General features: G+C 45.2%; 1 protein-coding gene across 2 annotated transcripts in view; it reads left to right on the top strand.

The window, feature by feature from the left end:
* The window catches only part of CDS2 (CDP-diacylglycerol synthase 2), a 78,934-nt gene that overhangs the window by 29,781 nt on the left and 24,593 nt on the right, over positions 1-24,560 (top strand). For both annotated transcript variants that reach the window (XM_017523997.2, XM_017523999.2), the window contains exon 2: positions 23,763-23,899. In XM_017523997.2, coding sequence (XP_017379486.1) covers positions 23,763-23,899 — 137 coding nt within the window. The remainder of the gene's footprint in view (positions 1-23,762; positions 23,900-24,560) is intronic.

Genomic DNA, 24,560 nt, shown 5'->3' with positions numbered 1-24,560 from the left:
TTTTTTTTAAATTTGGTCAAGAGTCTTGCTGTGTTGCCCAGGCTGCTCTTAAACTCCTGGTCTCAGCCTCCTGAGTAGCTGGGACTATAGCAGCACACTACTGTCCCTGGCAGGACACACTGTTCTAAAAGTACAGGAAAAAATCCTTCAGCTTCATGTCCTTCATTGTCTATTTGTATCTTTTGATTTCTAAGAGCAGTAATTGTTTCTTTTTTTTTTTTTTTGAGACAAGGTCTCACTCTGTCACCCAGGCTGGAGTGCATGGTATGATCTTGGCTCACTGCAATCTCTGCCTAAGAGCAGTAATTTTTATCTAACATGATTTTGAGGTCTTACAAAATTGTGTGGACATGATCTGTTGAAGATAGCCAGTAATGGGGCTGCTTTAACAAGAAGACTTTGGATATAAGTTGTTGCAGCTGCACCCCCTTCCTGCCACTGCAACAGAAACGTCTCCTCCCTAGATGTAGCAACGTGACTTGCTGGAGGTGGCACAGGTACCAATGTGGCTGCGATTGAAACCTAGGTGTCCTGCTGTCTACACCTAGGCCTTGTGAGGATGCCATGGTTAGCCTTTTATCAGCTTTATGGGGCACTTCTCTCTTACGAAATGAATCAGTCACTAATGCAGTTTAGTAGACAGTCTTCAAAATAAGAGGTCTTTGGTGCAAAAATATGAAAGGATAAGGTTAAGAAATAGGTCTACTGCCAGGCGTGGTAGCTCATGCTTGTAATCCTAGCACTTTGGGAGGCTGAGGCAGGCAGATCACAAGGTCAGGAGTTTGAGACCAGCCTGTCCAACACAGTGAAACACCATCTCTACTAAAAATACAAAAATTAGCTGGGTGTGGCAGGTGCTTGTAATCCCAGCTACTTGGGAGGCTGAAGCAGGAGAATCGCTTGAACCTGGCAGGCGGAGGTTGCAGTGAGCTGAGATTGCACCATTGTACTCCAGCCTGGGAGACAGAACTAGACTCCATCTCAAAAACCAACCAACCAGCCAACCAAAAGAAATAGGTCTAGGCCATCTCTGTTTTGTTACATGTGAAAACTGAGGCTCATGGAGACTGGCAGGCTGGCCAGATGTCTGATTGCTTCTGGCCATTCTTTTTCCCATGGGCTTAACTCTGACAGCATAAAAAATGAGTCTTTAGTCCCTTCAACTGTAGGTTTATGGTGTCCCATAAATCTGCTTCCAGTGTGAGGGTGGCATGTAGATGCCCTGGAATCCCTCCTCATTGCTTATCTTTTGGCACTTTGAATAGAATCTCTCCCTGCAATGCAGTGTGCACTGTGTTTGGGTCAATATTCATCCCCTCTTATGATTGTGGGAATGTAAAAGCTGCCTGAACTTTGTTTTCTCACAGGGATGTCAGCTAAACACCCAGTTTTCTCTTGAACAGTTGCCATTTCTATTTCCTATCTGTTCCACAGAATACTATGTACAGAGATTTTTTTTCAATATGCACACAGTGGTCTCTGTTGAAAATGTATCACTAAGGAGTAACTGTTTTAAAAACTTACCAAGAACTGTTTCTTCAGAGATACCAGTCTCTAGTCTCTTCTAGGGACTTTTCTTTTTTTTTTACTTTTACTTTTTTTTTTTTGGAGACAGGGTCTTGCTGTGTCACCCAAGCTGTTGTGCAGTGACATGATCGTGGCTCACTACAGCCCTGACCTCCTGGGCTCAAGCAGTCCTCCCACCTCAGGATCTCAAGTGGCTGAGACTACAGTTGCACACCACCATGCCCAGCAATTTTTTATTTTTTGTAGAGACAGGGTTTTGCCATGTTGCCCAGGCTGGTCTTGAACCACTGGGCTCAAGTGATTCTCCAGCCTTGGCCTCTCAAGGTGCTGGGATTACAGATACAAGCCACTGTAAGCCTGGCCAATCTCCTAGGGACTTTTCATCAGGCAAGTGACATATTGTTCCAGAGGGTTCCTCTGGAGTCCTGGGAGCAGTAGTTAGAGGAACATCTTGTTTTCTAGATCTCAGGGTAGAATCAGCTCTATTATTGGGTTTGGCATTCTTACACGACTCATATTTCTCCTTGGTCTTAAAATATCTAAAATACTAGAATGAGTTATATGAGAGTTGATAAAACAAAGACTTTTAAGTGTCCAGAGGATCAAAAAGGTAATAAAACCGTGATGAGGACCCTTCCTTTTTAGGGAAATTTGGATCAAGATTTTCAGCCTTCATTGGACCATTAATCTCTTAGCTTTGATGAGTTGGCATAGGTAATGGGGTTGTGAAAGCTGACCTGGAGGGGAGGCTGGTTCTCCTTGTTGCCTTGACAAATCTCGTACTGCCTTATGTGTTCATTTGTGTGTGATTCTGGGGCTCAGTTATCACACACATTTGTATGTGATTCAGGGGCTCAGATATTTAGCACTGCCAGGGCAGGGCCAAGGAAGGGGTGTGGCAGGGGTGGCAATAGTTGAGCTGGAGGAGCAGGAATGCACCTGGAAAGTGGACAGAGAATGAGTCAAGGGTCTTGAAGTATGACGGGAAGGCCAGAGAGTTAGAGGAAAGCCAGTAATGGTATCAGCATAGAGGAGTGAGATGCTTTAGATTATTTGTTTTGTACTTTCAAATTTTATTTATTTTTTCTTTGTTTCTTTATATTTTGTCTTCTCTATGAAGATCAGAAAGTAGTTTTGTACTTTTTACAATTATGGAAGCAATACTTATTGTGTGGAAAATGTGGAGGAAAAGGGGAAGTATAAGCCAATTTAAATTGTCTTTGATTTCACTACCCAAAATATAACTATGGTTAACCTTTTCATACATGCTCCACTGATCTTTTTTCCTATGGGTTTAAAATGGCTGCTTGGTATCTCCCCCTAAAGTTGTTAAATAAATCAAGGCATTGTTGGACATATAGGTTGCTTCCAGTTGTTTCTTCTTGTAAATGATGCTGTGATGACATTGTCTTATAAACTGTGTTTTTTTAGATATTCATTTAAGCTAGGTGCAGTGGCATGTGCCTATAATCCCAGCTAGAGAGGAGCCTAAGGATGGAGGCTGGCTTGAGGCCGGAGTTTGAGGTTAAAGTGAGCTTTGCTTATGCCACTGCATTCCAGTTTGGCTAACAGTGAGACCTTGTCTCTAAGAAAATAATAATAACAACAATAAAGTGAAAATAAATAAAGTAGCTGAATACATATATCTAAATTGTGGTGCTAATTTCCATTTCCATGAGTACCATTTGAGTGTAGTATACTAGTATTCTCCAATCCTGGCCCATCAACCTTATGTGAGAAAAATTGTTTCTTATGACCATTTTGTTTTTTATATGATGGATTATTAGTGAGGTTGAGCATTTATTTATTTATTGATTGATTGATTGAGACGGAGTCTTACTCTATCGCCTAGACTGGAGTGCAATGGTGCGATCTCGGCTCACTGCAACCTCTGCTTCCTGGGTTCAAGAGATTGTCCTGCCTCAGCCTCCCAAGTAGCTGGGATTACAGGCATCTGCCACCATGCCCAGCTAATTTTTGTATTTTTAGTAGAGATGAGGTTTTACCATGTTGGTCAGGCTGGTCTCGAACTCTTGACCTCAGATGATCTACCCGCCTCAGCCTCCCAAAGTGCTGGGATTACAAGCACGAGCCACCGAGCCTGGCCGTGGTTGAGTATTTAAATATACCTGCTATTTGTATTTGGGAAATGCTTTTTCTTTTTTGCTAATTTTCCTGTTGGCATGTTCACATTTTTCTTACTGATTTGTAAGTTTTTTAAATAGTTAAAGAAGTTGATCCCTTTGTTATATGCTGCAGATTTTTCTCAATTTGTCATTTTTAGTGTTGTTTGAAGTGTTTGAAGTTTGAAATATTAAATTATTTTGGCTAAACCTATCAGTATTCCTTTGTTTCTGCCTGTGATGACATGCTTAGAAGGGCCTTAATCCTCTCCTTGCTGTCCCCACCATATGTCCTTAACTTATATGTTCTTTTAGTTTATTTTTAAAAAGATAGAGATGGGGTTTCACTGTGTTACTCAGGCTGGTCTTGAACTCCTAGGTTCAAGTGATCCTCCTACCTTGACCTCCCAAAGAGCTGGATTGCAGGTGTCAGCCGCTGTGCATAGCCTTCTCTTAGTATTTTTNTTGAGACAGAGTCTCACTGTTTTGCCTAGGCTAGAGTGAAGTGGCTGTAATCTCTGTCCCTTGGGTTTAAGTGATTCTCCTATCTCAGCCTCCCGAGTAGCAGGGATTACAGGTGCCCACCACCACGCCCAGCCTGTAGGTTTTATAAAATAAATTTTATAAAATTTATTCTTTTATAAAAAAATAATTTTTATATTTCTGATAGAGATGAGGTTTCTCCATGTTGGCCAGGCTGGTGTCAAACTCCTGACCTCAGGCGATCCACCCACTTCAGCTTCCCAAAGTGCTAGGATTGCAGGCGTGAGCCACTATGCCCGGCTCTCCTAATATTTTTATAGTTTGCTTTTGACATTGAAATCTTTCATCCATCTTGAATATCTTTTAATGAATGGTGTGAAGTAGACATCTAAAATGTGGTATTTTCTTAAAGGATTTTTAAAAATGATCCATTTTTCAAAGTGCTGCCACTGTGATAACTGAGGAGGGTTTGGGGCAGGGTGTGGCTTTGTGTTGGCTGGCTGCTCAGCAGTGCTGACCATGCAGTGACCAGCTGTCCACCTGTGTCCATTTCTAGACACAGATTCACTGGATTATCAGAAGCATTGGCTTCTGTTTTACTGGGATGAGCAGACAGGCCTGCAGTTCATAATGTGACATGTTGGAGTTTGAAACCAGGTGGGCTGAATTCCAGTTCCATGCTCTTTGCTTTACAATTCTGCCTTCCTGGCTTCCTGGTCTCCGCCAGTCATTATTCTTCATGGGTTGGCCAAAGAGCCCCTAACACAGGGAAGACTTGCAAGTTTCTCAGGGTCGGCCAGCAGGGCCATTAGGAGTGGAGCAGCCCTTGCCTTCCTCTGTGCCCTCTTCTCAGAGAGGAGGTGACAGTGGCCTCTGCGTTCCATGGGGCCTGCAGGCCAAAAGCAAGGGTGCCCTGGAGCAGTGCCAGGTCTGTGTGGCACAGTGCCCTCATCCTGAGGCCCAGCCCAGCCCCCAGCCTCCGCTGTGGAGCTCTCCTGATGCTCCCACCCCATTTCCTCATCTCTGTTCCTCTCCAGGCTTCTGTGGAAATTGACTGTCCAAACCCTCATTAGGTGCTATCTCCTCAGCAGATGGTCTCTGGAGTCAGGCTCTTTGTCTTGGATTTCTATAGCTTCCAGGTGATTCAGTAAAGGCATGTTGATTCATCATAGGGGTTTCTGGCAGAAGGGCAAAACTATCAAGGGAAAAAAGTAGCCAGAGATCACATGCTGGACTGCCTGCTGACTTGGTCATGAACTCCTTGCTGGTCAGACCTGGCTTGTCCTAGCACATATGGTTGTCAGGAGGTTGAGTTGGTACTAAGTCAACTGTGAAGATTAGCAACTGCCTGGGCAGTGAGAACCAGGCCTCTGGTTTCAGGAGGAATTTGTTGTGCAGCAAAATAAAATATTGCCATCTTAGTGTTTATTTTTAGTTTTGAAGTACCACCTTAACAACTTGACAGCATTAATGCTACATTAACATATGATATACTTAGTATCAATCCCAATATTTCATTAAAAAGTGCTTAAAATTTATAAAACTAAAAAAGTAAAACTGATGCTACTGCACCAAGTTTGGACACATTACAGAATATCAAGTAAAAAACAAATTTCATAAAATTAAATGTAAAACATAAATTACCATTCCTGTGTAGGTTAGTAGATAAAATTTAATGTTTACTAAGATGTGTTAAATTAATTATATTCATTTACTACATTTAATTCAAAATTGAAACTGAGATTTCAAATGTAGTGATCAATGGGCAAGGTGGTATTTACCTGTAGTCTGAGCTACTTGGGAGGCAGAAGTGGGAAGATTGCTTGAGCTCAGGAGTTCCAGTCCAGCCTGGTAACATAGCGGGGTCCCATCTCTTTTAAAAAAAAAAAATTAAATTTTTTTTAGAGATGGTGTCTCGCTCTGTTGCCGAGGTTGTTCTTGAACTCCTGGTCTCAGGCAGTCCTTCTGTCTGCATCTCCCAAAGTGCTGGGATTACAGGCATGAGCTACCATGTCCAGCCTTATGTGTTTTTTTTATTTTTTATTTTTAAAAAACAAAAAACAGGCAATGAGCTTTTAAAATGTGCATCATTGGTGACATTGATATAAGTATATTTTTATTCAAGTTTTTTTTTTCCTGGTGCTGATAAACTAGGAGTAGGGGAATGATGAGAGCACTGAACTGCATCTCTTTTCTCTTAAACTTTCATCTCAAAAGAATCCTTTTTGTTTGCTAACTTTGAGGATTTCTTTTTTTGGCCAAGATTGCAGCCTTTTAATTTCTAGTGTCCTGTGTTTTTGTTTCAAAGACAGCATTTCCTGTTTATCTTGGTGTACTCTAGTTTCATCTTTAGTTTGGAAACTTTTTGAACTGGCATAAGAATTAGTCACCAGGCAGGCTGGGCATGGTGCCTCATGAATTACACCTGTAATTCTTGCACTTTGAGGGGCCAAAGTGGGTGGATCACTTGAGGTCAGGAGTTTGAGACCAGCCTGGTCAACATGGTGAAACCCTGTGTCTACTAAAAATACAAAACATTAGATGGGCATGGTGGTGCACACCTGTAATCCCAGCTACTCGGGAGGCTGAGGCAGAAGAATTGCTTGAACTTTGGAGGCAGAGGTTGTAGTGAGCCGAGATTGTGCCATTGCACTCCAACATGGGTGACAGTGAGATTCTGACACACACACACACACACACACATACACACACACACACACACACGAATTAGTCTCTAGGCAAAAAATTTGCTTTATTGATTGGTTTTCTTCCTCCTCTTGAGGATTAGGGAGAAAAAGAAGAAGGCTTTTAAATGAGGACACCTTGATATGGATAAGTCTCAAAATATAAGTGGAGTAACTGGAAAGGCATGCCATTTAGAATGCTTGTACCACCCAGGCGTTATGGCTTTATGTTTTAGGTTCTCATCTGTAAAAGGTCAGCAATACTGTGTCTCCTGTCCCTCCTGTTTTGTCCCACAATAATAGCCAGCTTTTGTGTAGTTTAGTTTACAATATTTACAAAAATTGTCTTGAGACCTTTGGGGCTTGTTTTGGACCTTAATCCACAGGAGTAAATACACCTTACACTGTGTCCCAATATCACCTTGCATGCATATATCACTTGGAAACGAGTTTCAGAAAGCAGTGCTTACTATTTGTGATATATTCAGAAATTTTCTTTTCTGTTTGAGTCTATCTTACACTTTTATGTACACTTTTTATTATACCATATGTATAGAGTGTATACATATCATATGTTTACACTGATTTCTCATAAAGTAAGCACATCCTTGCAACCAAGATAAAACAAAATTGTACCAGTCTTGGGGAAGGGTCTCTCATGATGTCTCCCAATCACTGCCAACTGCTCAGGGTAGCCACTAGCCTGACTTTTGACACCAGATCTTATTTTATATTTTGCTAATTGTGACCCACTGAATTGATTTAAGACCGAGTAGGTCTCAGCCTATAGTTTGAAAAACACAACCTTAGGCCAGGCACAGTGGCTCACCCCTGTAATCCCAGGACTTCAGGAGGCTGAGGCAGGTGGATCACCTGAGGTCAGGAGTTTGAGATTAGCCTGACCAACATGGAGAAACCCCATGTCCACTAAAAGTACTAAATTAGCCGGGTGTGGTGGCGTATGCCTGAAATCCCAGCTACTTGGGAGGCTAAGGCAGGAGAATCTCTTGAATCCGGGAGGTGGAGGTTGCAGTGAACCAAGATCACGCCATTGCACTCCAGCATAGGCAACAAGAGCAAAACTCCATCTCAAAAAAATAAAAAATAAAAAAAAAAAGAAAAACACAACCCTATTTTATTTTCCCCAATAACTCTTAAGATAGGAATTATTTTTTTATGGATGAAAAAGCTAAGGCCCAATGGTGAGATTTCTCCCAAAATCATACAGCGTGTACTGTTTCCCCTTTTTCTCATGCATTCGAGCCGCTCTTCTCCCTGAGATGAGGGATGACTTGCTTTGGAAAGGCAGTTGCAGCCCTCTTTGTATTATGTCTTGTTTATCACCCCCCCTCAATGTGTTTCCAAGATTGATATTCATTATTGATGTAGCTTTAGTGAGTTCCTGATCTTACCATTCTTAAGTACTGAGAATGTTTTTGGTTTGTGTTTTTGTGACTGAGTCGGAGGCATTTGATCTTGCTTTGGAGGTTTGTGGCTTGAAAACGTTGATAGTATTTGTCTTTAGCCTCCCCCTAATAGGATGAAGCTCTGCAGGGACATAGGTGGCATGCAGGTATGACAAATGATGGTTGTACACAGCTCCCCACCAGTTCCTTCCCTGGCTGTAGGCTTTGCCTATGGAGAGATTTCTTTCTACCCCGTTCCCCCCTCGTGTGTCCCTCAGGCTCCAGAATACCTATATGGAGGGCCTGAGTGCTCAGCTATCCTGTCATCTGTAAGCTTGTCTGATTGTGAGATCGTTGCTCCCAGCCAGCACCTCTGGGAGTAGAAGTCCCATAGCCCATACCCGGAAATTTTTCCCCCATTTGCTGAGCCTGGGGGCTCTCTTGGGCTATGAAGTGTTCACTGGCTGTGGTAGTTCGTAGCTGAGGCTTTCATTCTAAGAGCCTTGACCTTCTGGGTTCATCACCCTTGGTAGTTCACTGGAACAGAGGCAGCTTGGAAACACTGTCAGGGCAAATATGTCCCAGGCTGTGTTGCAGGCCATGGGGATATAGCAGTGAATAAACAAAGTCGCTTCCACTCTGAGCATTTGTCTGAATGGAGGAGACAGACAAATGTGCAATCATTTCAGGTGGTAGTGATGTTAGAAGAATAAAACAGATGTTTCTTAAAAGGATGTACCCTTTTGAAGTGCCAGCGTCTGAAGGAGCTCTCCAGTGTGCTGTCCAGTTGGCACAAAGGACAGATGTCTTCTTCTTCCTTTTTTTTTTTGAGGCAAGGTCTTAGTCTGCAGCCCAGGCTGGACTGCAGTTGTGTGATCTTGGCTCACTGCAGCCTCCACTTTCTGGCCTCAAGAGATCCTCCCACCTCAGCCGCCCAAGTAGCTGGGACTATAGACGTGCGTGCACACTCAGTTAATTTTTGTATTTTTGGTAGAGACGGGGTTTCGCCATGTTGCCCAGGCTGGTCTCAAACTTCTGAGCTCAAGCAATCTGCCTGCCTTGGCCTCCCAAAATGCTGGGATTACAGGTGTGAGCCATTGTGCTCAGCTGATGTGTTCTGACTCTGCTTAGAGCATTTCTTGTTATTCAAGGGAAATAAATAGAAACCTATACATTCCATAGGGCAAGATTGAACCACTTAGGACTCTAAAAGTTTCTACTCTGTATGCTTAGTCATTATCCCTGGCAGCACCCTTGCTGCTGTGGGAAATGTAGCACATTCATTACCATCCTTCATTTTATGGTGGTTCCTTGGAGGCACCCCCCCCCTCCCCACAACCTGAAGTCATTTTAACCTTTGAGAAGGGCTGAAATTCCGTACTTTTAGTTATTAATTGCATTTATGTAACTGTAGCTCTAGTGTTGTCTTTCCCACACAAATGCTGGCAAGCCAATTTTGCAGGCTTTGTAGATAAAGGTTGATGGATTTCATTTATTTTAAAAAAGCCTTGAGCTTTCAACAGGTTCAAGGGAAGGAGCTCTCAAGGTCAACAAGGATGAATAGGACAGGCCTTACTTTTTATAATCTCAAAGTCTAAAATTATGGAAAGTGCCCTCTTAGTGTAAATATAAAGTTATGAAAAATCATGTGGGGGCCCTAGGGAGCATCTGGCCATCTCCCTTCCAGCTTTTGTTGACATTCCTTGGCTGTAGCCATATCTCTGTCTGCTCTGTCTTCACATTGCTCTCTCGAATCTCCTGCCTCTCTCTTACAAGGATCTATGTGATTACATTTACGGCCCACATGGATAATCCAGGATAAATCCCTTCTCTCTTAGCTTAATCATATCTTTTGCCATGTAAGGTAATGTTTACTCTTCTTGCCATGTAAGATAATAATCACAGGTTCCAGGGATTAGGAAGTGAATTAATTTTGTTGGGGGAGTTTCCTGCCTACCCATAGACAGCAATCAGAAGAGGTTTTTCTTAGTGGCATCTAAGGATTAACAGGGAGGAGAAAAGACTGAGAGTAAAGGGGGAAAGGGGATAAGGAGGAAAGCGCAGGAAGTCATCAGGAACAGGGAGCAGCAGTTTTGCTTGGCTGGAGCAGGTGGTGTGGGGGATGGACTGGGATGGATGGTGGGGAACCTTGAGTGGGAACAGTTTGTCTAATTCACTAGGGAAAAATGAATGGAAGAGGCGTGTGATAAGAGCTGTGTTTTTTTGAAGATTAATGTGGTAGTCTATGGAGAATAAATGAGAGGGAGTAGGCAGGAATTTATGGAGATGCCAATTAGGAGGCCAGCCTAGTAGTGAAGGGTTGACCTGTAGGCTTCAGCGAGGGTGCTACTGGTGAGAATGGGAAAGACCCTAAATGAAAGGGTCTGCATAGTATGAGAAACGAGGAGGTGTGTAGAGCAGGGGATTTGGCAACAGTGTTGTGGACATTGCTTTCCATGGGGCCCATTTCAGGGGATTAGAGTCTTGAAGGAAAGCAGAAGGATGAACTAGTGTGGGTGGGAAAGGTGGTGATTATTTTTGAACCCACTGAATTGGAGGTATCTTGTTGGCAGATTGAAAGGTTTCACTGGAGCTTGGAGGAGAGGACATAAGTTGTGTTATGGGAGCTGGTCCACAGAAGAGAGGCTGAACTGCAGGTCAGCTTACTAAGGGGCAGTGTGGAAATACAGCCTGGGGGAGTTACTGGCATTTATGAAGTGTGGGGAGAAAGAACAGGGAAGATGTAATTGGAGAGGATTCAGATGTGATTAGTTGTAAATGCAGGCAGCCACTCAAATTGACTAAAAAGAAAAAAAGGAATCCATTGGCTCATGTAACCTAAAAGACTAAGATAATTCTAGCTTCAGGCCTGATTTAATCCAAATGTCACCAAGCTTTGGTCTCCCTCCATCTCTTGACTTCCCCTCATATTGGCTTCATTTTTGGGTTTTAAATGGTAGTAGCTAGGTGAAGCAAGATGTCTGCCAGCAGGTGAAAGTCCCATGGGAAAGGTCATGCCTTCCTCCTGATGGCTCCAGAAGCACAGGAAGTCACTGCTACATGTTCTTGTCTTCTCTGACCTAGTCACTTTGGTCAAGAGAGCACAGTGCTCTGATGAATCAGGTCTAAATGATGTGCCTACACTTGGAGTAGGGGGGTGGAAGGAGTACTCGAAAGCAAAATAAAGGAACTGTTATTGCAGAGTGGAAGGAAGCTGGGTGGTAAGACACTAAATGTCTGGGACATCAGGGATCTGGGTGGGAGGGGGAGTGGTGGTGCACAAAGCAAGGCTTGGTTGGATGTTACTCAGATGACTGTGAGGATGCTGGAGAGCAGTGTGTCAGGGGCTTGACTTCAGGAGCTAAACTTTCAGGAAATGGTTTCTGACCCGGTGTAGGCTGAAGCCAAATTCAGAAGTTTGAAGAGTTGGTGGGGGAAGGGAGAATATATTGTAGGTGCAGACTTTGTAAAACAGTTTGGAAGTAAAGAGGAGGAGATGTGGATTGGTGGCTCCAGGCCGAATGTAGTTGAAAGAAAAACAGTTTTAGGACAAACATCTGAAAAGTGGGAAAAAATCTGAGAGAAAAGATCACAATGGTAGAGGCAGAGAGAGGAGGAGTTGAGTGGCATAAGAGAGCACTGGAAGATGTGGGATCTGGGGCCTGGGCAGGGAAAAGAGAGGCCATGTCTCAGTCTGTTTGGGCTGCTGTAATGAAACACCATGAGCTAGGTGACTTATAAACAACAGAAGTTTATTTATCGTTATTCTGGAGTCTGGGAAGTCCACAATTACGGCACCAGCAGATTCGGTGTCTGATAAGGAGCTGCTTTTTGGTTTATCCATGGTGTCTCACTGAGGCCTCACATGGTGGAAGAAGGATTGCTCTGGGACCTCTTTTATAAGGGTGCTAATCCCATTAATGAGGGGTTCAGCCTCATGACCTAATCACCTTCCAGTAGCCCATCTTCTAATACTGTTGAGTTGGGGGTTAGAATTTCAGTGTATGAATTTTGGGAAGACATACATATTCAGACTACAGGAGGCCAAGACTTCAGATGGGAGTAGGTGGCAGGCACTTATTTCATTTCTCTCTGAAGGAGCTTGTTACTGACAGATTATCATTTTAGGTCCTTTAGTTCAAACTTGTCCAACCCGTGGCTCAACACAAAATTGTAAGCTTTGTTAAAACATGACGAGTTTTTTTTTTTTTTTTTTTTAAGCTTATAAGCTATTGTTAGTGTATTTTATGTGTGGCCCAAAACAATTCTTCTTCTTCCATTGTGGCCCAGAGAAGTTTTTTTTTTTTTTTTTGAGACAGAGTTTCACTCTTGTTACCCAGGCTGGAGTGCAATGGCGCGATCTCGGCTCACCGCAACCTCCGCCTCCTGGGTTCAGGCAATTCTCCTGCCTCAGCCTCCTGAGTAGCTGGGATTACAGGCATGCGCCACCATGCCCAGCTAATTTTTTGTATTTTTAGTAGAGATGGGGTTTCACCATGTTGACCAGGATGGTCTCGATCTCTTGACCGGCTGCGTGGTGGCTCACGCCTATAATCCCAGCACTTTGGGAGGCTGAGGCGGGTGGATCACGAGGTCAAGAGAAGTTTTTGTTTTGAGACAGAGTTTTGCTCTTGCTGCCCAGGCTAGAGTGCAATGGCTTGATCTTAGCTCACTGCAACCTCTGCCTCCTGGGTTCAAGCGATTCTCTTGCCTCAGCCTCTCTAGTAGCTGGTATTACAGATGCCCACCCCCATGCCTGGCTAATTTTTTATATTTTTAGTAGAGATGAGGTTTCACCATGTTGCCCAGGCTGGTTTGGAGCTCCTGACCTCAAGAGATCTACCTGCCTTGGCCTCCCAGAGTGCTGGAATTATAGGCGTGAGCCACCATGCCCGGCCTAGGTAATTTTTTTAAAAACCTGGAAAATCTTACCAGGATTTTTCAGTTATTTTCAGATTGTAATGGAATCTATTTGACTCTGGTCTCCAGGTCATCAAATGAAATATTTTCAGGCTATAAAACCATAAGTAGACTTTTCTATTAACAAGTAAAGCTTGTGAATCTTGGTTTGATATGTACAGACAGAGCCACCAGTATGTATCCCAGTTTCCAGTTGGAGTGACAGGATGAGAACACAGCCAGTTTCTGAGCAGCTGGCAGTTTGGGGGCACAGCAGGAATTTAGTACTGGGTGATGGTCATATCTCACAAGGTGCATCCTCAAGTAGTAATGACTCATTTGTCAGAGATACATGGTTATGTTTTATAGTAGTTTGCAAACTGTGTTCTCTGCTGGTATGTTAGGGGTTCTCCAAACAAAATTTAAATCTGACAGTGAGAGATAAAATAGCAAAGGAGACTGAGAAAGAGCAGCCAGTCAGAGTCAGAACCTGGTAAGTATGGTATGGAGGTAGCTGAGAGGTGAGTGTTTCAAGGAGGAAATGGTCAGCTAGATCTGATATTGCCAGGATATATGATAAGATGAAGACAAGAGAGTCTATCTGATTTGGCAGCATGGAAGTGTTTTATTTTTATGTTTGAGATGCACTCTAGTCTCCAGAGCCTGGGGAGATCATACTGAGGCCACATTAACTTTTCTCTGCTGAGGTAATGGATATTTGAAAATAATTTGATGGCCAGGTGCTGTGGCTCATGCTTATAATCCCAGCACTTTGGGAGGCCAAGTGTGGGGATCACTTAAGGCCAGAAGTTTGAGACCAGCCTGGGCAATGTAAGGAGGCTCTTTCCTTTTAATTATTGTTTTTCAAAAAATGTTTGGTGTCTCATCACCCTTCAACGGTGGCCAAAGGGTGGCCCATTTCTTACAGTTATCATTATGAACTCATAAATTTTCATACACTTGTCTTTAAATCACTTTTTGTTTATTATTTTAATGCTGAAATTGTTCTATTGTTGGCCATTAGGAGTCTTCTTCAATGGCTTTCTCATTTTCAATTTAATGTTATTTGTCAAAAAGAGAAACTATTTAGCATTGTTGCTTTCATGATTTCTTTTCTTTTTTTTTAAGACAGAGTCTAGCTCTGTCACCCAGGCTGGTATGCAGTGGCATGATCTTGATTCACTATAGCCACCACCTCCCAGGTTCAAGCAATTCTCCTGCCTCGGCCTCCCAAGTAGCTGGGATTACAGGTGCCCACCACCATGCCAAACTAACTTTTGTGTTTTTAGCAAAGACGAGGTTTCACCATGTTAGCCAGGCTGGTCTCAAATGCCTGATCTCAGGTGATCCATCCACCTCGGCCTCCCAAAGTGCTGGTATTACAGACATGAGCCACCATGCCCAGCCCAAAACTCTTCTATAACTAATAGGACAAGTTTGGGATTGAGAACACTGTTAATTCCATGTTCTTCAAGGGAGAAACGTTAGAGTCTATTTGATTGGTACTTGATTCCATGATTGTTGGTTATAAACCAGGAATACTACAAAAGTGATGATACAATGTTCCAATATGGTAAAGAGCCCCAGGGTGCTTGCCTGCCCACAGGGGTAGGGGAGGTTGGGGCATGAGACACTGGGGACATTTGCTCTCATATCACCTTATTTTGTCTAGGAATCTTTGTAGAAAGCACCATTGTGAGGTGAGTGACAGTGAAGCAGGTACCAGATGACGATTTATGATTTAGGGGCTTGTTGTGTGTGGAATCCAGTAGCTGTCCGGTTCAGCTTCCTGGCAGAGGCCTGGGGAGCACACTTGAGGCCAGTTTCAAGATTGCAAATATATTTTTCTTCTCCATCTTACTAGATTTTTTGGCAGTATTTGACATACTCCCTCCTTGGAAGAGCTTTATCCTAATAAAAGATAAATTGAAAAAAAAAATTTCTTCCTTCCCCAGTAAAGCTGAGAACTCATTTTCCCTTAAATACTAAATAGAGATGCCCAACTAAGGAACTGATAATGGGAGGACCTATTGGATTCCAGTGGGGTTTCTGATTTTTGGTGTCTTTCCCCTAACCCTGGAAGACAATAGGAAAACAAGTGATGTCATTAGAATGGAGCCATTGGTGGAGCCTCCTGGGGACCTGAGTGGTTTTTCAGTCTCTGATAGTCTCTGTTCTGAATTAAGTAATGGCTTGTGATGGGGGTTGGTACTTCCTGCAGCTATTTCATATTTATAGTTATATGCTTGCTATTAGTAAACAGATGCGTCTACTCCAGAAGGAAGCTTTAACGGGCAGGGTGGGCGAGAGTATTGGCAGAAAGAAGGATTCCTGATCATTCCTTGTCACAAAAATTATTGGTTTAATGTATGAGATTGGCAGTCGTGCAGAGGTTGGGACTCAGTACAACGTATGTATTTGAATTAGAAAGCCTTGCATTTGTAGAAGCTGGACTTCAGACAGGCTTTCCTCATCCTTTTTTGAGACATAAAGATCCTGTACTTTTTTTGGAAACCCCCGTATCACTTAGGATACATTTGGCCACAAACGTCTAAGAAGAAGGAGATAAAACATTGAGACAGCTGGCTGCAGCCCTAAAATGCCTCCTATAGTGCTATTGAGTGCAAAAAGGAATTGTTGGCCTACGCTATATGTAGCCCAGCTGTACCTGCCACATTAGTAAACCCTGGATTCTCTCAAAATAATTGGCTGTGGCTGCCTGTGCAGAGTGGTTCTAAGTGCCGGGCTGGGTGCTGGAAGTACAGTGGTGAGGAAGTCAACATGGCTCCCCCACAGAGATTTTTGTTTTGTTTTGTTTTTGAGACAGGGTCTTGCTCTGTCTTCTAGGCTGCAGTGCAGTGGCATGATCAGGTCTCACCTGCCCCAACCTCCTAGGCTTAGGTGATCCTCCCGCTTTGGCCTCCCAAAGTTTTGGGATTACAGGCATGAACGATGATGGGGAGCACTCTTAAAGAAGGATAGGGGCTTCTGGGACACACAGGCAATTAGGGAAGATTTGGAGAGAAAGGGATCTCTTAAAGGGTCAATGAAATTTTGCCGGAAGAGAAGTGGGTTTCAGTAGAGGGTGGTTTGCAGACTGTTTTAGGCAGGAACACAGGAGCAAAAGCCCTAAAGGTAAGAAAGTACAACCTGTTCTGGAAACTGACTTTAGTTCAGAATGGCTGTTAAGAGATAAGACTGGATGAGCAGGTAAGGCCCTGATCCCAAGGGACTTGTATGCCATTTTAAAGACCTGTCATCTAGGCCTTGGGGAACTGTGGGAGGGGTTCAGGATGGAGAGTGACACAGTCAGAATTTCTGGGAAGGTCTTTGTGCTGCAGTGGCAAGAATGAAGGTGGGAGTGGTCTCTAGGCTGAAGGTGCAGTAGCCAGTTGGGCTGTTGCGGTTACTCAGAGGAGGAATGATGTTGGCTTGAGTTAAGGGAATGACAGAAGTGGCATAAGGAGTGGATTCAGCTCAAAGCTGTTTTGGAGGTAGCATGAACAAGCTTGGTGACAGATCTACAAGCTGGGGAAGGAGCCATTAAGGCTGATGGCCACCTTGTTCTTTTGAAAATTCAGGGGAAAGGATACCATTTGCTAAGATAGGTCACGTAGGAGGAAGAGGTTTGTGGGGAAGAGATGATGAGCTTGGTTTTGGACACATGATGAGTTTTAGGTGTCTGTGTAGACATCTAATGGCCGTTTGGATTTAGGGTCTGTAGCTCAAGAAGAGACAGCAGGGAGCATGAGAACGAATGGGAAAATTCCGGAAGAGTGGGTGGCAGCAGAAGAATAAGAGTGCTTAGGACCAACCCCCAAGGAACCCTCAATTGAAAGGACAGGCCAAGTAAGAGGCAACTGCTAAGGAGAAGGCCAGCTAAAGACGGCCGGGAGAGAGAAGCAGGCGGAAACCCAGGGGGAGGTGCTGCTTGGAAGCCAGAGGAAGAGTGTTTTTCAGTAATAGCATTAAAAACTGCTGAGGGATTGAACAAGGTGAGGACTGAGTCCCTGATGGGTTTCGTGACAAGGTCCTTATTGACGTGGGAGAGCTGCTTCAGTGGAATAGGTCGGGCTGAAGTTGGGTTGTGGTTTGAGGAATGATGCACAGCCAGGGAGGGGACATGAAATGTCGACAGCTCTTCCCAGAGGTTTACCCACGAAGTGGGGAAGAAAGTGCATTGGTTGGATGCGCTGTCAGAAGTTGTTTGTTCAGCCTGCCTAGATGGTTGTAAGTAGGGCTGTGGCAAGGGAGAGAGATGAGAAGATGGGGAGGACGATGGAGTGAGTCTCTGAGGAGGTGGCATGGTGAGCACATGGCCAGCTCCCAGTGTGGCTGTCCTGGGGACCCTTGTCCTTGGCCGTCAGTGGTGTGTCCTCTACCAAGTCCCCTGTGGTCCTTCGTAAATAGCTTTATCTGGAAGCAAAATGGCTCACAGCCAGAGTTAGGTTTTAAGAAGCTGAATCTGCCACATACATGTCTTTTCTAATCCTTTCTCTGAGTACAATTAACCTGTTAGAGATGGAAAAAGTGAAGCTGTCCATCTGGGTAGCCGAATGCATTTTCTGTGGATCCCATTATTGTTATGAGGCTTTTGGAGGACAGGCTATGGCTGTACTGGGGATGATTGTAAACTCATTCAGAGTGGGCTCCTCCTTCTGTTTGGTGTTTTGTTCTGACAATTGAACTTGTCAAATGGAGTTAGTATTAGACAGGGCTAAAAGTATTTCTTTGTTATTCCTAACAATACACACACACAAACGCATGCTCTCACACACATATATGTACATTTTTTTTCAGTAGGAACTCAGATGAAAGCCTACTTGGCTTTTTCAGTGAGAGGGCCACCTACGTCCCTGGCACTTACTAAGGATGCTTATTAAGGATAAACCCATCTCTGGTAATTTCTCTCCTAGGATCCTGTCTGTGTGAGTGGGGAGTTGCCCTCCCTGGCAGCTGGCCACAGGGCTTGATCTAGAAGATTGAGGCTATGGTATTTAGCAGAAAGGGTAGGCTTAGACTAATGACTTTCCTCCAGGAGAAAGTTGGTAACTTGCGTATAAAGCAATGCAAAAATTGTTTGTGTAAATTATGGAGTTAGTGAAATTTGTGAATTTGAATGCATTGTCAGTGGGAAAGGCAGAGTTGTTTGGAGGCATAACCCACCAGTGTGTTGAACTCTACCTTTTAGTAAAATTTCCTTGAAGATGAAGGAAAAAGAGAAGAAAAGCCTAATGGTGTTACTGCTTATTTTCTTTCCCTAGTTTTTAGTTCCTCATAGGCAAATGCGAACAGAATGTTAATATATTTTCTTTAGTGGAGTCCAAAGCTGAGCCATTATCTGGTAAAGAAATGGGATGTGGGGCCGGGCGCGGTAGCTCACACCTGTAATCCCAGCACTTTGGGAGGCCAAGGCAGGTGGATTACCTGAGGTCAGGCATTCAAGACTAACCTGGCTAATGTGGCAAAATCCCATCTCTACTAAAAATATAAAAATTAGCCGGGTGTGGTGGTGGGTGTCTGTAATCCTAGCTACTTGGGAGACTGAGTCAGAAGAATTGCATGAACCTGGGAGGCGGAGGCTCCAGTGAGCCAAGATCATGTTACTGCACTCCAGCCTGGGTGACAGAGCAAGACTGTTTCAAAAAAAAAAAAAAAAAAGAAAAGAAATGGGGCATGGGGTAGGGTAAGTTCCATCAGCATGGAGCCTGACAGTGCTTAAGGGATTCTCTCCAGCCCTGGCCACAGCCACACTTTTTGGGGTCAAACACTGACCATCACTACTTTGGGTGTCAGAGTCTTGAGAAATATCCAGGTAGAAGGGTGGGCCCCTGACACCAACAGATAGCTGAAAGGGAGCCTCAGAAAGCTGCTGCCCAGGAAGCCTCGCAAGCCCACCAGCCGGGCAGGAAAGCCAAACAGCAGGATTTTCCACCCAGAAAGTTGATGGTGAAAATGAGTTTCACAAATGCTGTTCTGGACTGAGCTAGGTCCCTCCCAGGAAAAGCCAGACCTTAACCACAAGGAACATCCCCTCCTGCCCACTGCTCCTTCTGGTTCTCCCTCACTGCCTTCTCTTTCTTCTGTTGAAGGAAGGCTTCTGTTCTGTTCTGATCTTCGGGTCAGTGCTGGGTGTGGGGAAGCTTCTGAGCAGTTGGTGGAGAAGCTTTCTGAGCATGATTTTCTCCAAAAATGTTAATGGCTTTTACTGAGCCCTTGGTACACAGGACACTCCAGGTGTTCCTCATCCTAAGTGCTTCTGTCTTTCCCTAGAGAGTCTGTGTAAACTAAAAGGGGTGGGCCCTCAGAGGAGCTTTTCCCCTTCCTGTAAAGCAGGACTCTTGTTTCCTGTTTATACCAGTACCACAACCCTCTGGGGAAATGGCTGAGGAACTGTGGGAGGTTGGGTGGTGATTGAGAGAGAACCTGAGAGGGTCTGCCTCACTTTGCCTCTGTTCCCAGCCCTCAGGATTGAAAGGGAAGGAAGGAGGAGGGGTGCCCGGGAGTTGGGTGGAGATGAGTTGGTCCCGGTGCCCACCAGGAGTGAGGCAGAAGTGGATGCTGGCCTGGTCCTGCTGCCAGGGCTGCTGCAGGGGAGGCAGGGGCACCTGTCAGGCACGGGAGCAGGAAAATGGGTGCTGTCATACCTCAGGATAGTCTGGACACTTTGGTCTATCATAGGTCAAGTAGAATTAATTAGCTCATCAGTTCAACAAATCTTGGGGCACCTGCTATGTTCCAGGCACTGCTCAGTGCCGTGTGAACAGGTAGCTCCCGGCCTCTGACGCACCACCGTGTCTGACATGTATATGATGTTTTTACCATGTGTCCCAGCTTATACTCATGAACATATGACATATACTGATGAAAATGCCCAATACAAAGCATACATGGAAAAGAAAAGAAGAATGAGGTAAGTAGAGATAAGTTCTAAGATTTTTTCCCACACTTTGGCAGATGGTGATGCATGCATCCAGCTTCAGAGTCTACTAGTGTGCACGGTTGCTTTAATGGGTAGCCTTTGTATTCCAGACACCGCCTTACAGTTTTGAGTCGGGGCTGCCAGTGTGAAATAGCTTGAAGCAAGGTAGGCAAATACCATGCCTGGTATTATTAGTACCTGGCCCCAGCAAGGCCTGATGCTCTCCTTGGGAAGGGTGCCCAGCTTGTCTGGGGTGGCTGTTTTAGGCTCTTGTGCTTTGGTCCTGTGTGCTGTGGTCAGGCTACTGAGGGGTAAGTGGGGGAGGGGGAGTGTGGCAGGCACCTGCTGCTATTCAGTCCTTTATAGTTTTCATAGACTTTCATCGAGGTCACATTGGTCATCCCAACAACATTCCAAGTTAGGGAGTCCTTTCCCCACCGAAGACCAGAGCATGGAGGCCTGTGCTGCATGTCACGAGTGTCAGAGCTGGTCCTAGGCCTTGCTTTCCTTGACTGGTTGCTGCCTCATTCTGTAGAAAGTTTTCCTTGACATCTACCCGCCTCGCTGTGCCCCAGAAGAGCAAACTGATGAACATGTTCAGCATGTGCCACCTTTCTTGTGGGAAGGAGCATGGATCCCAGGTCCTTGAGTCCTTCCCAATCCTCTATGGAAGCTGTCGCCGGCACTCAGCTTCCTTTTCCCAGCTTTGAGCAGCTGCTTCCCCAGGCAGAATGCCTTTGTCCACGAGGTGGGGAGGAGCTGGAAGACTGCAGGCCTCCAGGTTCTCTCAGGTTCCTGTTCCCTTTGGTGTCCACAGGACATCAGGAGTGGGGTGGCTGGCTGACCTGTCCCCCTCCTCCTCTGTGTCTTCCCTGGGCTGTGCAGATTCCCCTCTCACAGGGATTTGCCCTTGCCACCTGTTTGGCCCTATCTCAGCTTGTGGGAGAGCGTGGTCCATGTTGGTGTTGATCTCCTGCTTGGAGGATGCTTCCCCAGTAGACCTGGGTGAGGCCCAGGGAACCTGGAGTTACTCAAAGGCAGGAAAAACCTAGAAAGTTAACCTCTTTCAGGCTTGTTTGTTCAGGTGATTCCTTCATTTCTTGGTTGCTCAGCTTGGTCCCCTTGAGGTCTTGGTAACAATAGTTGCGGTATCTTTGAACAGTTCTCTATCTCCTTTTACTACTCTCTGCCTCCAAATGCCTCTCTTCACTCCACCCCTTCCTACAAGAAAGGAGGGGAGTCAGGTCTGACAGTGTTGCAGGATGCGGTGCTGGACTAATGGAAGGTCCAGAGAGGCTCTTAGCACGGAGCTGGAGCTGGAGCTGCTTGCTCCTCCCTCGCAGGATGCTGCCTGGGTTCCGTTCCTGTCCTTCCCTGCTTGGGGAAGCAGCAGCCCTTGTGAGTCTCCTTGACAACAGGATGGATAAGCTAAAAATAACCTTATGCCGGACTTTCTGTGCGTGAGTGCCCTCTCACCTGCTGTGCTGGAGCACAGTCCCTGCAGCTTCTGGGTGCTCCTGGAATGCATCTATGGGAATCTTGGTGGGGTCCAGGTGCCAGCATTTTGAAGCCCTGAGGTTTTAGAGGTCAGAGCCAGGTAATCAGGCAGCATCATTACCTTGTAGTGATTACTGTAATATTACCGGCGGTTGCTGATGGTGTGTGGGTGTCAATGTTGAAATAAAGATTGGAAAGCTGTTCTGAATGCTTTATCTTCATTTAGTCTTCCTGGAGAGGGGCAACTCTGAAGATCTTGCTGTGTTTCAGAGCCTCTGGAGTGGTGTACTGGGACACAGCCCTGGGTGGGAGTTTGATTATATCTCTTCAAGGAATCCCCATGGGAAGGAGGAGCCTTACCTTACTGGGCCCCTTTTATAAGGTGAAAATGTCAAAGTATAGAGGTACTGGGGTGACTTATTCAGAGCCACCTGGCTCAGTTGTAGTGGAATAGGGAGCAGTCACCGTCATCAGAAGCTGTGGCTCTTTCCCTTGGATCCTAATGATGAGGCCGTCTCTATCAGGACTGTACCAAAGCCAGCTGTTTCTTTTATATCAGCAGTCTGCACGAGGCGAGGCCCTCTTTTTTGCTAATCTGTTTTGTTTTTCTGTTTTGCTGATCTGCACTAGTTAATGCTCTCTGTCTTCTCAGAGTTGTAAATTAATTTAGAAAGAGCTGTCTCTCTGAGGGCAGGGGCTGGATTTTTCTTTTTTCTTTTTTGAAAGGGTAGGGTATTTTATTTTTTTATTGTATTTTAGGTTCTGGGGTATGGATTTTTCTTTACCTACCTGGACTTAATTCTTCTCTTCCTCCTTCCATCCATTAGTAAGCGTTTTGCTGTGTGCCACACGTGGGGATAATGAGAACAAGATGTTATGTTCTTGTCTTTAAGGAGCTCATTGTCAGCCAAGGAGACATTTACCAAAGTCCCCACGTGGCCAGAGCTGAGAGGGAGAAGGTTTGAGTGTTAAGAGAGCAAATAACTGGGGTGTCTAACCTTGGCTGAGGTGAAGGTGAGGGTTAGAGCAGTCTGAGAGAACATATTTGTGACACAGATTACTCAAATCTGAAGTGCCTAAACCACTACAAATCAACGAAAAAAGGAAGGCAGAAAACTCTGCAGAAAAACTGGCCAATAATTTGACAAATAATTGACAAAAGAAGATATCCAAATGACCAATGAACATGTGAAACAGTGCTCAATTCCATGCATTTATCAGTCATCAGGGAAGTCAGAGGACCTGGGTTAATATGAGACATTGGGCCACACGTTGAAATTTCCAGATTCCCTGTTTCTTATTTGTAAACAGGGCTTCTCCTGCCCTTCCCTTCCTCCTAGTACTGCCCTGAAGTTTGCGGGCCTGGGAAAGGCTCTTCAGACTGTGCAGGGCTATACAGATACTAAGTAGTGTTGATACTGTAAGTGATTTAATTTCTCCTCCACCTCTTCTCATAGCAACTATTCTAAGTTCCCCTATGAAAGAAAAGACTTGAGTAGTAGGATGGTTCCTCAGATTCAGAGGAGCCTGTCCCTTGATACTTTGGATAAAGAGCTTACTGCTGGCATGGCTCTGGTTCCCTCACCCAAGCTGGGAGCAGGGTGAGTTCCTGCAGGTCTTTTAACACCCAGGGCCTGGTGGAAGGGGAAGGACAGTGGTGCACCAGTCCTGGCTCAAGCATTGGCTAAAGTAGGCTGTATGGTTCATTGTGCACACTGCCGTGGTTGACCTCCTCACAGAGTGCTCTAGTGAAGTCCAGAAATAATACTCTGGTCTTGGGGCATGTTGGCATTAACAGGTCTACAGGGGCAACAGCCCACACTACCTGGCTTCCTCTGAGAGAACTTGGTCAGTGCCATTGGCTACCCTGGCAGGCTCAGGGATAACCTTCTGGTAAAACCAGTCCTAGCCTCCCTTTTGCATTCTTTGGATACAAAGGAGCTGTGTTCTCTCTCTTCTGGATCTGTCCTCTGTGGTTGAGCAGATGGTATGCGGTGCAGATACACACCTCTTTTCCAGCAGAGTGCGGCTGACCACTTCGGCACATGTCACAACAGCATCAGGAGTGCTGCTAGTCCTGTCGGTCCCGTCACCTGACTGTGCCAGGTTCTTAGGCCCTGTTTGGAATCTTTCCCCACAGATCTCTCATGACAGGCATAGACTTCTCAATGGTCTACTCGGCGCTTTTTACCTTTTTCTCTTGTGTGTTTCTGCCACATAGGAGTCAGAGTCAGAAGCAAAGGTAGATGGAGAGACCGCGTCGGACAGTGAGAGCCGGACAGAATCTGCTCCCCCGCCAGTCTCTGCAGATGATACCCCGGAGGTCCTCAATAGGGCTCTTTCCAACTTGTCTTCAAGGTAACCTGGCTTAATGATGCAGGTGGTTGTTGGGGGCTTTGCACCATGTCCAAGTGCTCTGGAAGAGCCTGCAGAGAGCCCATGGTCTCTTGGAGCATGCCTGCTCACTTGCCTCAGCCTCCTGTGCCGCTGCTCCAGGCCCTGTTGAGTATAAGCTAGTGCTTGGCAGTGGCTGTGAGCACAGTGACCAGGAGGGGAGGGCAACCAAGGCTGGAAGGATCTGGCCCTGGAAGGGTACTCCAGTCTGGACTAGGAGGTGAGGTCCAAAGAGGAAGAGGGGACAGGAAGGATGGAGGTGGGTGAGTTCAGCTGACACTGCATGTCACAGGAAACTGACCTTGGGTTTGTGACTAATGGGCAGGCTGCTTTTTACTGAGGAGTCCATGTTTCCAGTTCAGAGTTTAGTTTCTCTCTCCCACATTCATTGGGAACAGTTCCTTAAATTCTCCAGGAAGAACTGGGAAACATCTGAACTTAGATGAATCTAGGGTTAAAACTTTTGGCCCTTGAGAACTTGGTCCTTCTTTTTTTTTTTTTGGGACGGAGTTTCGCTCTTGTTACCCAGGCTGGAGTGCAATGGCACGATCTTGGCTCACCGCAACCTCCGCCTCCTGGGTTCAGGCAATTCTCCTGCCTCAGCCTCCTGAGTAGCTGGGATTAC

The sequence above is a fragment of the Cebus imitator genome, unplaced genomic scaffold, assembly GCF_001604975.1.
Source record: "Cebus imitator isolate Cc_AM_T3 unplaced genomic scaffold, Cebus_imitator-1.0 Scaffold31, whole genome shotgun sequence".
In the NCBI taxonomy this organism is placed as follows: Eukaryota; Metazoa; Chordata; class Mammalia; order Primates; family Cebidae; genus Cebus; species Cebus imitator.
This window is presented reverse-complemented; position numbering and strand designations above follow the sequence as displayed.